Below are 15,152 nucleotides of genomic sequence, written 5' to 3'. Positions count from 1 at the left end.
GATTTTGGATCCGGCGGACACCCTCAGACCGAAGGGCTATAACTCCGCCAAAAAAAGTACGCCGGGAAATCTCATTACATCAGTCAACGGAGGTTTCCAGCCGGCTTCCGATACAATTTTGGTTATTGTCCGTCGACTCTATAATTTGGGTAGAAACTGTAGTTAAACGTAAATTTTGGATACGAAAAATGTAGTTTTTTTTGCAGTTTTTTCAACGGACCTGCTTGGAAAAACGAATTTTCCCAGGCTAACGGCTTATATGCTGAAATAGCTTACTACTTCCTGTTTCTGAAAACGGAAAAAAAATATAGGTTGTTGCGATAAGTTTTTCGCAAAATCCGGTGACGCGAACCCCTAGAAATTCCACATAGAACGCAGCTATTTGGGTCATCAGGCGACAAACCGCATCACCCTTGCTCGCGGACTAATACCAAAACGCTTCGCTGGCCGTCCAACTTCACCGCGACCGAAAACACTACAATCCCAAGGCTTTTTGATCAATTCAAAACCTAGTTGAAAATCTACAGCGATCGCCGAGCTATGGGGAGCCAAACCTAGCGTGACAACCTCGCAGATCCGGCGATTTACTGCGCACTATTTGGAACCCTGGTCAGAATTAAACTCCGACCCGGAACCTTAAGCAATCGATCAAAAGTGCCAGGGAGTTTATTACGTCCACCATCTCTATTAAGTGAAGGCTGAAGTGCTCTGATATATATAGCCTCCTTAATGCCTCTTAGAAAGTAGTCCTGTTCAGTGTCCAGTATTCTAACTTTGTCCAGAGAGACTGTGTGGCCCGAATAAGTAAAGTCTCGTGTGAATAAGGTCACGTGTTTGTAAACCGTAACTCTCGCGAGATCACGTTGTGATGTGATTGCCTGATGAAGGTGACAGTGGTCGCTGAAAATTTGATCCCTGTAAATAGTGTGTTGGAAAAAAGGTTAACGTTTTACTATCTATATATATAATGATTACTACCAACACAGATGAACTTTCACGATAAGACGTCTTTTCCCTTACCTGTACAGTAGACGCAACATTAGCTCCACAGTCCAAAAGTATTTTCCGTGGACCATCTGTCTCTTGTGCCCCATCGGTCTCTTGTGGCATCTGTGGATCATCTCTCGTCTGTAGCATTCCTGAAGGCCTAGAAGGAACAATAAGTCGCTGCTAGAATAAAAGTTTTTTTTCCCTTTCTATTCAATGAAATTCAAATTCCTCAGTCTCTTCCAGGAAATGCCAGTTGTCAAAGTGTCAGTTGTCTAAGTATGCGCAATAGATTCAACCAATATTTCAGTTTGCGGATGCCGTGCTCCTGGGTACGGGTGCTGTCGTAAGGCTTTACCACCTGCCGCGCTACGAGGCCCTGTTAAGTCTAGTTATTATTGCTTTAACTGTCATGTATATACAGTATCACTGTTTTGTATTTTTGTAATGCACATTGTCTATTTCTTTGTCGGCATGGTGGCCTTGAAAAGGTGTACTTAGGTCCATCTGTTCCACCATGCCTTCCATGTACATGTACATGTGTATGTGGTGAATTGTAAACTGCACTGTGTGGTATCGAAATGTACTGGCTTTTAGACCATGTGATTTGGATTGTGAAGATTTTCCTGTTCGTGTAAAAAAAATGCGTCGTATTATACTGCGTTCCATGGTGAGCCGGCTGTAGTTCAGTTGACTTCTGCAGGTGGCCGTATAAAAGAGGTCCTCAAAACGTTAAAAAAACAAAACTTGTTTTTTGTTTTCAGTTATTATGTAGATTATACCGTAATTTTCAACCTATAAATTGGCCGTGTTTCTCTAGTGTACCCTATACTATAATTTCTACCGCGTCGAGGTGAGTCACCTTCAGTTCCTTAACTACAGAGGGCGAAAATTGTGTTCTGCCAGCACAAAATAACTTCCTGGGGGGAGACTTCTTTTTACACAGTGCTCTTTGATATCTTTTTAACAATCGACCGCTACCGTGTGTAGTGACTATTTCAGAAAAAATTCCTTCAGCGCCGTGTCTACATTACCGAAGGATTTACTGGTAAAATTTTGCAAATTCTTTCGTTACCAATATAACCAAAATGTGAATCAGCGCACACTGTACAGAAATAGAAAAAGGTCGTTATAACAATGTACCAGCCAATCTCAAATACTTATGTTATTTTCGATACATAAGAACTTGTAAGCAGTACTGTAGACGTGAGAGTAGATGTTAGCTAGATATGTAGTACTGAAGAGTTTGCCATGCATTGTACCAGTTACAATTGCAGTGCAATAAAGATTGACTTTACTTGACTTGACTTGTACCCCCCCCCCCTGTGTTTAATGACACAACTTGCAAAAGTAACAGATTTGGCGCCAGCAAAAAAATAACGAAATACAGTTCAACTGAATCGTACATTCTATATTGCTACATTGCTGTACAGCTTTTACTTACCGAAGAGAATCCTCTAAACAAGGGCGAGGAGGCCCATAGTAGTCTGGAGGAGGACGGATATTGACGGTGGCGCCGAAGTTTTGCAGCAAACACAGGGAATAACCCAGAATCACTCCGGCCACGAAGAAGACCAGTTTGCCTGACGAGTTACCGTTGGTCCACATCCCGCTAAAATCTTTGTTTGGACTTACTTCAACTAAAAAAAACGACAGACAAGACTTCGATAAATATAGTTACTGTCATTAATATTGTGAAAAAAGTGTCTTGTATATGGAAGATCATTTGTAAATAACACACCTTAAAAACTAAGGAAAATTTCTCGTTTCTTCTTTTTTATGGGTTCACCACACCACGAAGTGGTGGTGAACCCATATTGCTTTTTCTGATGTTTCTTCTCCTTCTCCTCCTCCTCCTCCTCCTCCTCCTCCTGCCATATCTTTAAATGGATTCAGCTTCTTCATTTTAGGGCCTAAGGTCCTGAAATTTGGTATGGAGGTACAGTGGGCAAATACCCCTAGGCGTTTTTTAAATTTTGTGATACAAGCTTTTACAATCGTTTTATTTGCTTTTTTAGCGGTCCCCATAGGAAAGTACTGTGGGGACGTACGCGCGTGACGTAATAAGAAAGGAATTCGGCGGTATGCCCATATATGGGCATGCAAGCATGAACCAGACCAATCTATTCTTCTTGCTGATTGGCTGTTGGATTTGATTGGATTAACTCAATTAACACCTGTTCAAAGCCATTCCATTTTGACAGTATGAACTCAAGTGTTTTGGTAGGTACAGCACAGGCCACGAAATACGCATCGATTTTCGAGGGACGTTCTGCGGGAGAGTGCAGGACGCTGTGCGGGACTTCCCTCGGGAGAGTGCGGGACGTCCTCCGGGAGAGTGCGATACGTTCTGCGGGAGAGTGCGGTACGTCCAGCGGGAGAGTGCGGTACGTTCTGCGGGAGCCAGACATTTTGCTCTTCTCTGTTGGAACAACGCAAGTTGGAGGTCAATGACCTGCGCCCGGCGTGTAAACAAAAAAGTTACGCGGTACGTAATGTGTATCGTCGGCGCGCGCGCCACGGTATCAACAATTTTCCGCAATCTTTACCAACTAGTATTATCTAGGTTCTGTTATAGCCTGGTATCCAGTCTGATTCGTGGTCGGGGCCGCAAGAGCTCTGGCCCGCCCGCCTCACATAAGCGTCCCGGTGTGTATTTCACGAGAGATTAATTAGCCCTCCACGAACATGTTAGCTCGGTTGGAAACGCGCAAGGCGGCAATCCCAGGCATTGCAAGTTCGAACCCCAGTGCATCGGACATTAATATTTTTAGCAATTTAACATTTTTAACAATTTTATCATTTTTAACAATTTTATCAGTTTTAACAATTTTAACAATTCTGCATTTTAACAATTTCAACAATTTTTTTTATTTTCGTTGTTTTGCTTTTAACATTCAAAAACTGATTGTTCTTACTCAAGAATGTCAATAACTTAGAATGTTAGTCTTTTGTATTTTTCCAACATACAAACTAAAATCACTTTGATGTTGTCACAAAAGTATTGAGCTGACAAGAGAGAAGGAGTACGGTACTCTGCCAGTGTTAGGAATCTACAGAGGTATTACCAGTCACTAGTAGCAAGAGATAGACCACATTGAATGATGACGGTGAGGACGAATCATATGAAGTACTATCATAGCTAGTACAGAAATTCTACTGCTTTACTTTACTTTACTTTCTTTCACTCTGTACATGCAATTAGCTCACTGGCATCATTTTAAAAATAAAGGTTATGATAATCATATTATATGTATAGCTTATTCAATGTATGGCTTCATAGTTTATGTGATTGTTAATAACACCTGCACAGAGCATTTTCATGCTGACAGTATGTCTTTATTCAAGTGTTTTGGTAGGTATTTCAAGCTTTTCTGCTCCAGCATTGGAATGCGGGGCATGAACGTTTTTTTTATTTTGAAAATCAACAGTTTGCATTATGCAATTAAAAATCCTAACCAATAAAGTAGGGAATAGCTATCCAACTGTTGTTTTAGTTGTATGTTACTTCATATTATAGTTATATCAATGTAAATCATTGTTTTCCCTTGTGTTTCTCATTCTTTCCCTGCCATGTCGTAAAATGTGGTGAACCCATCGCTGTATTTGCTCCAAAGCAAATATTGGCCTTTCTAGTTTTATCTTTCTTTATTGAATTTTCCAAAATAAATTAACGGTAACAAAATATGGCATGGCATTGTGCAAAAAGGAATACATGGTGAACCACAAAAACAAAACGTAAAATCTAGGTACAATAGTGTTGTCATTTAAAAAATCGTCAGTATTCCTTAAGTTTATCTGCATTTATATCTTATGTTTCTTACTTTTTTAGACTAGAATTAAACATTGCGTATAGGCAACACAAACTATTAAAACATAGGGGAAAATGGGGAAAATTAAATACAATTTTCTCAGAATAGATAAAAAGTTGTTCAACAAATATTTAAAAGAGTTTAAAAATCCCATTTGTATTTTTAAACCATGTAATTAGGGGCAACAGGGTTTATCTGTAAAATTTGCACAACAGTATCTATTCTGAGAAAATTGTATTTAATTTTCCCCATTTTCCCCTATGTTTTAATAGTTTGTGTTGCCTATACGCAATGTTTAATTCTAGTCTAAAAAAGTAAGAAACATAAGATATAAATGCAGATAAACTTAAGGAATACTGACGATTTTTTAAAATAAACATTTTACCCAGGAGTACTATAACATTGGAGAGAACCGGGCATCGTTTCTTGTTTAGTATTTATAGAATAATCAATTTAAGCAGCTCGATGCAAAAAAATCATAATTTTCAAATAATCATTATTATCATCATCGGGTGGCTGCAGTGCAGGCGACTTCAAGAGCCTTCCATTGGCCCTTGTCGTGAGCAAGACAAATAAATGAATAGTAAAAAAACTGTAAGAAAAACTATATTTTGTATTCCACTGACACAATTATAATAGGTATATAGAGATTGAGCCATTTGAGAAAGTTGTCTTAAGAAATTTGCCAGCTTGTATTATGATAATGATTAAATTTTCCTCGAGGCATCAAGCTGTCATGTAATTAATCACCTATCAAAACATAAGAAACTAGAGTTCCCCGATCTCATGCCTTCGCCAAATGATGTTAATCTTTATGACTGACAAATTATAGATTATTTCCCGCTGATTGAACAAATAGGATCCCCGTTTTCATGAATTATATCATATTCTCAACCAAAAGACAGTGTTATATTAACAAACAATGCCATTCTAGCATGTCCTCATAAATTATGCAAATGAGGTCCTTATTTGAATAAGTTATGTTCAAATTTCGTGCCCCTGGCATGTCTAGATCATGAGATATCAAAACCGGAAGTTCAGCTGCAGTACCATACCAAGCCGCTAGGGGGTCCAAAATCTAATTATTTCCAGACCTACCCACCTACCCACCTACCAAGTATCAAGACAATCCATTGAAGCCTTCTCAAGTTATCGTGTTTACAGACACACACACACACACACACACACACACACACACATACACGAACGCCTCTGAAAACATAACCTTCTTGGCGAAGGTAATGAATAATAGATACGTTTTGGTGAACAAACAGCTCTACTTGCCTACTTTTTCCATGTGCCCTCTTATGAATATGTCCACAATCGTTTTACACCCACTTTGTAAATCATATCTGACGCAACTGGACAGACAACATACAAAATGGCGGACATGTGACCCAAATAGTGCAGGTTGAACTCCTGCAATCAAGCTAATTTTACCAAAGGTTTCTGTCAGTCTCTACGTGCGTTATTGGTAGTTACATACAATACACGTACAAAATACGTACAAACCATTCAGTGAAGTGGAGAATAGAATGTGTCTACCGCCTGTCAGTGTATATAACTACAGCGCATACCAACCTGGAATGTTGCAATGAGTGCCATCCGAAAATTCAGCTGCTGAGTAGTTTCTGCATCACCAATTGGTGATACGATTAATTTTTTCTATGTAACAGACACTTAAATACTTAAAAGCAATGCCAACTGACTGTATATGTATGTACTCACCAGGACAGATGTAATTCCAGGACAGGTAGTCAGCGTCAGAATGACCAGTATGAAGTGGGCGTGGTGCCCGAATATCCCACAGCTGTTTTACAGGTTTTTCAGGCCTGCTCCACCAATTGCGTTAGCGTCTAATTTGGCAGAATGCGTGCTGATTGGATGAGACTTACTCACGTCAACAATGCTATATAAGAAGAGAAGGCGTGTCAAAGGGTCACTGACCTTTCATACTACGAACCAGTATTGTCTCACCTCACACTGGCTGTGTAGAAGAAAATCCTTAGGCCACAGCAAGTAATGTTTATGGATTAATTTTCGCCTGATTTTGGAGAAAAAAAACAATAAATTTTGTTGCCTTCTGACAGTGGTCCACATGCCGAAAATGGGCAAAGATGTATGTTGCCATGCCGGAATGTGGATGGCAGATAACTATGAAGAGAGGAGACAAGAAAAGGCTCTGATTTAATGTTTTGTTCCTTACTTTGATGCAGTGATATGTTATGCTGCCTAGCGCTATGTATATGTGATGTTCCCACTGAATCAAAACCATTTGTACAATGATTGAGTCAAAATTTTGAAATGTAGGAACCTTGTTTTTCGGCCCGCCTTGTTTTTTCGCCCGCTCGCATTAGATTTGGAATCAGCGGAGGATGTCATCCATAAGATTTATATGCTGTGGCCTTATACATGTATCCTATATTCTAATTGAGTCACGGGGACGCTCCCGCCCTGCGCATTCGTTAGAGGCATCTCAGTGGAGAGAGATAATTTAAAAGCAATTCCCCACTCCACGGTGGTAAAATCTGGGCTGAAAAGTTCCCACATTTCATAGAGTCCGAACTGTGTTCGATCGTGTTCGATCTGGGCAATTCGAATCGAACCCGCGTTCCATTTCGGGGTCACCTGCGGTCATTTGCAATAAAGCGGCAAAACAAGCCTTCAGCCTGAGTGACTCGCAAAAGATAAAATTATGCCTATTAACCTAATGAAGCTATTTTCTGGGTCAATGACCTGTTTTAACCCCCATGGTTGCATTGGGGGTTGGATTTGAGTGTTTGCACCTATAATTTACGATCCTTGGGACTTTTTTTTTAATTCTGGTACTTAGTTAGTTATTGAGGTCCTTAAGAAATTTAGGGTTGAAGGATCGTCGTGATTTTTTGGCATGCAGATAGATTAAGTAATGAATTGGACAATTAGGCCGTCTTCACATTAAAACGTTAAATAACAATCTTTAACAGTAAAGCCGTTTTTGCGTATATCCATGCGCCGCAAGTTCCTTCGAAATCGTGCCACAGTACAAGTAGGCCAAGCTAGAACCCTTGGTAATTCACTCAAATAAGGCCCTTTTCTCACTAGGATAAAAGTGATTCGCTTTGATTTGGCACGATCTGGATCGAAGCAGGATCGAAGTCAGATCGAAACGAATCAATTCGGTTCGATTCGGACAAGTTTATCCTAGTCAGAATAGGGACTAAGTCTAAATCGTCAATGAATTTCCATCTCCTTAAGACTGCAATTTCGGCAGCGCTATTATTCAGGGCTAAGAAGACAATCTGGCCCTTGTAAAAGTCCATATGTTGTTTCTCCAGACTTAAAAGGCGTTCTTATAAAAGACTGTCTTCTAATCGTCAGGGAACCGATGAGCCAGTTGACTACTAAACATCGGGGCATGTCCTACCACAACTGAGGCATTGAAGATGTCTGTCATTGGCACACTTAGTTCGCAAGCAAATCCTTTAATAATTACAATTTTGATTAAAAAGTACAAGAACACCACAGCATGTGTTTGATCTGTGGTTCTGATAGTTTTTCGTGGTATGTTGTAAAATATACTAGCATTATGCAGATTTCAAAATTTACATTCACTATGGAGGGGGCTTACATTTGTCATATGAATTTGAAAGGGCAGGTACAAAATTATTGTTTAAACCCAATTTTTAACAATATCAATAACAACAGACTTACGAATATCTCCAAGTAGCTTCATACTAAATCACGATGTTCAAGTACATAATAAGAAATATATTCTAATTCAGTAAAGTACAATACATCACGTTAACCATAAATACTGACAAATTATAGCATGACAAATTTAGAACATTGCTTGATTTCTTACATCTTGTCACAAAATGTTATTACTTCTTGGAACATCTTGTCAGAAAACGTTCTTTCTTCCTCAAACATCCATATCGTGTCACAAAATGTTCTTTCTTCTTCGATGTATACATGCATGACACAAAAGATAAGACTAACAATGTCGACACAGCTACTTTTCCGAAATCACTCAGATTTTCAACTTTCAAATCTATAGAAAACTGGAAACGGAATCACTTCAAAGCTCTAGAAGAATAAAAATGGAGCATTCATCATCATCATCATGGAGCATTGCTGTACTTGAATATCATGGTTCACAGAAAGTTTGGTAGCGAACATTTTCAAACAAATTACTTCCTTAAACAGTCGTTCAAACTGACAAGTTGAAATCCGGAGTTTTCATACAGATAGTCCATGAGGAAAGCGGAGATCATGTAGCTGTCGGGATGATCAGTGTCCAGACTGAGGATCCCTCCTGTCGAGATGCGTTCATACAGGATACGGAGCGCCTTTGGCGTCCTCTCCACGTCTCGGAACTTATAATAGTTGTCTTCCTTCAACAGTGTTCCTAAGAAAAGTACAGAATCCTGGATTTAGATTCAAGATGCAATCAAATATGAATCTCAAAAGTGAAGGAGTCATCCGAAGTTTTAAAGTTTTACCGAACTACAACATACTCCCTTCCGACCCACTCAACGCAAACGACGCCACATTATGTACTTTACTTCTTACAGGTAGCCCCTCCCTCCCATACCCTACTAACTGCCGTACCTTTGATATTGTGTTCAACTATATCCACCACTCTGGAAGATTTGACCAATCTCATTAATGTTATGCTATAGGTATTGGTGTGCCAGCCACTTTCATTTTATGTTTATGTTATACTTTATGTCATCTTTATGTTTACTTTTGTATTATGTTTTATGAGCAACGGATTCACATAAGTACAACAAGTGCTTCCTATCCAATGCTCAAAAATCCATGTGAACAAAATAAAATAAAACAAGCAAACGATGTTAAAAGTTAAAACGTTAGATCCACTTTCGTCCGGTCACTCTGGTCTTCCTCAGTAGAGTGACCCAGTGAGGCTTGTCACGTGGCTTCTTTGAAGTGTGACGTCAACACTGGGTCAAAGGTACGATCTGGTTGACGATTTGCTTTGAAAGTGTGAAACCCATAGACGCTTAATGTTCCGTACACATGTACCGTGGAATTCACTATGAAAAATAAAAGAGAATCCACAAAAAAATGTACATATTTCTTTGGAGATTAAAATCCCCGATTTTTTGTTTGGTTTGGCATGTGTTGTATTTTCAATTTTCCAAAACCTTATATTGATTATTGCACCGAATACAGTAGCAATTTTTCATTCTGAAGCCAAAACTTGGGGTAACTTCAACTCACCAAGGTTAGGAGGAAACTTGGTTGTTGGCTGAATGATCCGCAGTCCTCTGTTCTTCGCTGTATCTTGAACCCGTTGTGACAGGCCGTCCGGATAGTAGTAGGCTGGTCGCAGCCCCACTTCCTTCATCCGCTGTACGGCCGAGACCAAACTCATCCGCATCACGTCCGGGTTCTGCAGGACCCAATGGTCGGCTGGAAAGGGTCCGGCCTGTGGGGTGATGAAACAAGCACATTGGAACTCACTTGGTGTATTTTTGTTATGATACTTTACCGATAGTAATTATCGATGGTAAGTTAGATAGGATACATGATAGTAACGTTAATGACCCGCTTGTTACTCTATGTACATAATGTTACATGCCCGTAGCCAGGGGGGGGGGGTTCGGGGGTTCGGGGGTTCGGAAGAACCCCCCACAAGGCTCAAAGGTGCACTTTTTGGTCCACTTTTTTGGTCCACTTTTTATGTTAAGGTCCAAGATTTTTCTTGAAAAGATAGACTGGTATCGTAGAAAAACTGCTCCCTTTGTCATTGAATAAAAATCTATCTCTGATTTTTTCTTGGAAATCCTCTAAAAAATGCACGAAATGCCATTTTAGAAGGTTCATTTTTCAAAATTTCCCGGGGGAGCATGCCCCCGGACCCCCCCTAGGAACCTCGCGCCTTCGGCGCTCGCCTCGAGCACTCGGCGCTCGCCTCGCGCCTACGGCGCTCGAGGTCCCCTAAAGCAGTGGGAAAGAACCCCCCCCCCATTCAAAATCCTGGCTACGGGCATGTGTTATAAGGCCTTGTTATTTCCTATAACCACCTGTTAATATAGGTGGTTCAGCAAGAGCCTTATGACACCACATACACATCGGGGAGGGTCTCTCATTATTCCAGGGGTGGGCCATTAACCAATCACTCGGGTCACTTGTTGTACTCATCATGAAACAATAAAACATACCTCTCGTATTCCTATGGTGTATCTGTCGGCCCACTTGGTGATGAGGTCCGGGAAGTCCTGCACGAAGTCCCCGTACACGAAGAGAGTGACCGGCATGTTGCTGGGGTGCGCCCGTATCGTCTCCACCAGCTTGTGGGCTGCCTTCCTGTTCATCCCGACCTGCACTGTCAGGGCCAGCCGGGCTGGGCCGTCTGGAGACGGGGAACAGGTGGAGTAGACCACTCCTGCAGCTCCAGGGAAGTCCGCTGGGACCTAGAAACAAAGAATCAACAAAATACTTTTTTGGCATTTATTCCTTTACAAGCTAGAACTGTTGACAGTGACAAAAGCAACCATAGGCACAGTTACCGTGATCGATGTCAGAAGAGTGGCATCTGCAATGTGTACTAGTATGTACAGGTTCAACTTCCCGCTTTGAAGACAGCTGAACAGATGGTTACATGGTTTACATTATTGAATATGGAATATCAATCTGCATTTACTCCCTCCTTAAATGTTGCGTAAAACGCTATAAATTCTGTCACATCTCCTTCTTATCTTTTCTTCACGTATCTCATAATTAGATGATTTTGTGCTTTTAACCCAAAATGTGGACATGTGAATCCCCAGCTGTACTTACGTCAATCTTGTGAATGCTTTCCATGTCTTGATATTTTTTGTACTCTCCTGCCCAATCCAGCATATTGATGCCATTGGTTCTCAAGGTGTTCCTTAGTTCCTGTTTTCTTTGGTAAGACCAGCCCGGCACATTGAACCAGTCGTGGAACTCGCCATAAAACCTGCAACGTTTGGGTACTTGTTAACATATGGATATGTTTTCAACATTATTATGTTTTCAAATGTACCTAAAATAATTTCATCAGATTGGTAAAACATATGATATTGAATTTTAGACACTGAACAAGACTTTCTTGAGAGGGGTGAAGGAAGCCATATACATCAGGGCCCATCACCCTACACTGAACCGCGACGGGGGCCGACATCGTCTACCAGATACCTTTGACCCAGTGTTGACGTCACACTTCAAAGAAGCCACGTGACAAGCTTCACTGGGTCAGTCTACTGAGGAAGACCAAAGTGACTGGTTGAAAGCTCTAGGTGAGAGAATTTTTTTGTGTTGGACCAAAAGTTTTAACTTTAAACATATGATATTGGAGTTTTTTTATACCCAACCTAGGATTGTCTTATTATCTTTCTTGTAATTACGTTTCGGTGTCTATCTGACAACTTTCTCAGAGCCTATGACTGGAGTACTGCTTCTCGCAGCTATACGTGGCCGATGTAGAATGCCAACCCTAACGATGAACCCCGAAGGGGGGGGGGGGCTTTGCTACGGTTGGGATTGTGTTCTCGCCGCAAAAGCGCCACCTACATCGGCTACATTAGCGGCGAGAAGCAGAACTCCAGTCAGAAGCTCTGAAGGTGTCTTATACACATGGAAACGTCAGCAATGTGAGGATTCCAGGAAAATCCCAATATCCTATAATTAAATGTGCCTGTGCATTACTACGGCATGAAAATGGCTCTGCTGTTGACTAGACGTGTTGATTTGCACGGTTGATAAAATCTACACACTATTTTAACACTGGCACTAATGCTCATCTGAGGAAGCAAACCTGGACGTCTTTGCAGTTTCTAGGATAGAATGAACCTTTATTGTACATTTTTGCTCAATTGCAAACTAAGTACAGGTCACGGCAAATAGCGATGGTAGACTAAAATAGATCTATAATAGTAAAAACTACAATTTATACAGTATTCTTCAAAAGTAAGCAGTGCATTAAAAAAGAGTGATGTACGCACTTGTCTATCCACTTGAAAGTCGAATCTTTGATCATCTTGTCCAGGATGTCGTACTCCGCTCCCTCGACGTCCAGTTTGAAGATGACATAGTCTTCCAACGCTGGGGAAAGAAAGAGTGACAGAATTTAGCATGGATCCATATGTATGCATGGTGGCTGTCTTAAACCCTAGGCTTGTAAGAGAAACCAGTGGTGATATAGTCTTCGTTACAGTAAGAGACCGACAGCAATTTTGTATGATCAAATGACATTGACTAAAATCAAAACCTCATTACACGTCCATGGCCACGGTAATTGTAAACAAAGATGTATCATTATTGCTAAAATCCTTTTCTATTTATAGGCGAACAATCCAAGGAAGTTTCACATCGATAGTCTTTCAGATATTGTTTATTGAATATTGTTGACATGTCAAACAATCAATGTAAGCCTTTGTCTAGTCTCGATAGCTTATTCGGTCATGTGATAGCCTCCGTAGCAGGCTTATAGAACTGGGGTTTGGTGGTCTTCGGCTGTTTTTCGATTAGCCCAGTTCTAAACAAACGGGGGTAATTCAACCAGGCCGGCTATGTTGTCTATATGCAATCAGAAAATAGCACATAAAAGCTCCCAAAGACTCTGAAGATCCCCCAAAACTCCCAGTTTTTGTCATGCTATGGAAGGCTAGCCATGTGACAGCTTTTCCGCAAGATGGAGTGATGTGTAGATATCATTTCCAACATACCGGTGTTTTCTTGAATCCACTTGGAGAGATCCACCATTGGTATGACATTCTTCACACCGAATCGTCGGCCGTGAATTTCATCCTGCTTCTCTGCGTCCGATGCATAGATCGCTCCGCCTCCCCACTGCATGTCTTTGCCGGCGACTTTACCTTTGTCAGGTTTCCAGGCGGACTCAGCGTAGGCCGTGATGTTTCCTGATTAGAAAATACACGTGTAAGTATATTTAGCTGTTTTGGTGATCCTAATACTAGTAGTACAGCCAAGAGACGAGGAATGCAGATAGGTAGGGAGGTAGCACGTCGGCAGAACGTACTGCGCCTGCGCAGAACCCTGTATTTTCACGGTTTTCGGTGGATTTTTAGTCAACGTTGCATCAGAATTTTGCCTGTTTCAGAGGATTATATATTTTCCGAAATAACATTTGGAAACTACAGACGAAATGTTTTCCTTATATGCGCGAATACAACCTTATATAAGGCGTTCTTCGGAAGTGCTATGTATAATACATTACGGGTTTCGCGCAGGTGCAGTGCGTTCTGCCGACGTGCTTAGGGAGGTAGGTTCCGTATAGTATGATATTATAGCATGTTGTCATATAGCCAGAAGACGTCGACCAATTAGAAGGCTCCATTTCCCATTGGTTAGCGGGCGACTTCAAATTTTAACCGTGCCATTATGCATTATACAAGTCTTATTTTTTCGCATTAGATTTTGAGTCTGTGGAGAATGTCATCCATAGAATTTACTTGTTGCGGCCTAATGCAGTTTTAACCTTCTTCTTGCTACATGTAAGTGGCCTGTTGGTTACAGGGTTAGGCAATAAGGAAAAGGTTATGGCGGCAATTCCGAACTAGATCTGAAGAGAAGTATCATAACTGACCATCTTTCCCGCCCACGGCGACTGGACAGTGGAGGACGTGGTTGGAGTAGGACGCAAAGTAGGGAGCCAGCCTCGCGTCCAGCTCAAATGAGTGGATGATGTAATCTTTTCCATCCGGGTAGGTCTCCCGGAATAACTGTGTGGACCAGGAGAAATTAATATTTTATTAAATGAATGAATGAAGACCTTTATTGTACATTAAATATGAAGGATTAAACTGTACGTACGACATCAAAACCATACGACAACGTCCTAAGAAATTCAATGTGACCAGCTTTTATAATGTGTGAGACACCGTACCAATGTTCAAATCCCGAAAGAGGCTAGTGGTACTGAAACATTATTTAAATGTTTTCATGAAGTTTTGGAATTATTCTTCCAGTAGCCTTTCCCTACTTTCACATAAAAATGTAGAGCTGGGTCAAATCATTTGTGTGTGTATCACAGCACAACACAGCAAATCACGTATAATCATATTGCACGTGCTTGGAAATTGAATTTCATAACATTTCATGTAACGTTACATGTATGAAATAATTACCTCACTAACTACTTTGATAACAAAATAGATATTTGTTCATCTTTAAAACCTTTACTAAAAAGATATTCATCAAATATTATCATGAAAGTTCATCTGAGTTGGTAGTAATCATAGTAAAAGGTTGAACTTTATCCCAACACACAATATCGTGGACGATATAAACTCCCTGGCACTTTTGATCAATTGCTTACCTCACGTATCAGTAAAATCTCATGTGAATAGGGTCACGTGTTTG

At 40.6% G+C, this 15,152-nt stretch overlaps 2 protein-coding genes across 2 annotated transcripts in view; both read right to left on the bottom strand.

Moving 5' to 3' along the window:
• Positions 1-6,573, bottom strand: part of LOC109462582 — a 16,454-nt gene extending 9,881 nt beyond the window's left edge. Inside the window, exons 1-3 of the mRNA XM_019759138.1 lie at positions 6,528-6,573; positions 2,432-2,627; positions 1,021-1,147 (exon numbers count right to left, since the gene is read on the bottom strand). Coding sequence (XP_019614697.1) covers positions 1,021-1,147; positions 2,432-2,595 — 291 coding nt within the window. The 5' untranslated portion in view covers positions 2,596-2,627; positions 6,528-6,573. The remainder of the gene's footprint in view (positions 1-1,020; positions 1,148-2,431; positions 2,628-6,527) is intronic.
• A 2,337-nt stretch (positions 6,574-8,910) lies between these two features.
• On the bottom strand, positions 8,911-14,530 carry LOC109462567 (the record flags this gene model as incomplete). The annotated part of the gene is made up of 7 exons (XM_019759121.1): positions 8,911-9,189; positions 10,026-10,233; positions 10,970-11,221; positions 11,589-11,748; positions 12,773-12,872; positions 13,496-13,690; positions 14,377-14,530. Coding segments are annotated over 7 exons (1,287 nt in total), but the record flags the coding sequence as incomplete, so codon positions are not given.
• Between the last annotated feature and the right edge of the window lie 622 nt (positions 14,531-15,152).

This window comes from Branchiostoma belcheri, unplaced genomic scaffold (assembly GCF_001625305.1).
Source record: "Branchiostoma belcheri isolate BF01 breed outbred unplaced genomic scaffold, Haploidv18h27 scaffold119, whole genome shotgun sequence".
In the NCBI taxonomy this organism is placed as follows: Eukaryota; Metazoa; Chordata; class Leptocardii; order Amphioxiformes; family Branchiostomatidae; genus Branchiostoma; species Branchiostoma belcheri.
Note: the sequence above shows the minus strand (reverse complement) of the source record. Positions and strands in the feature narration are given on the sequence as shown.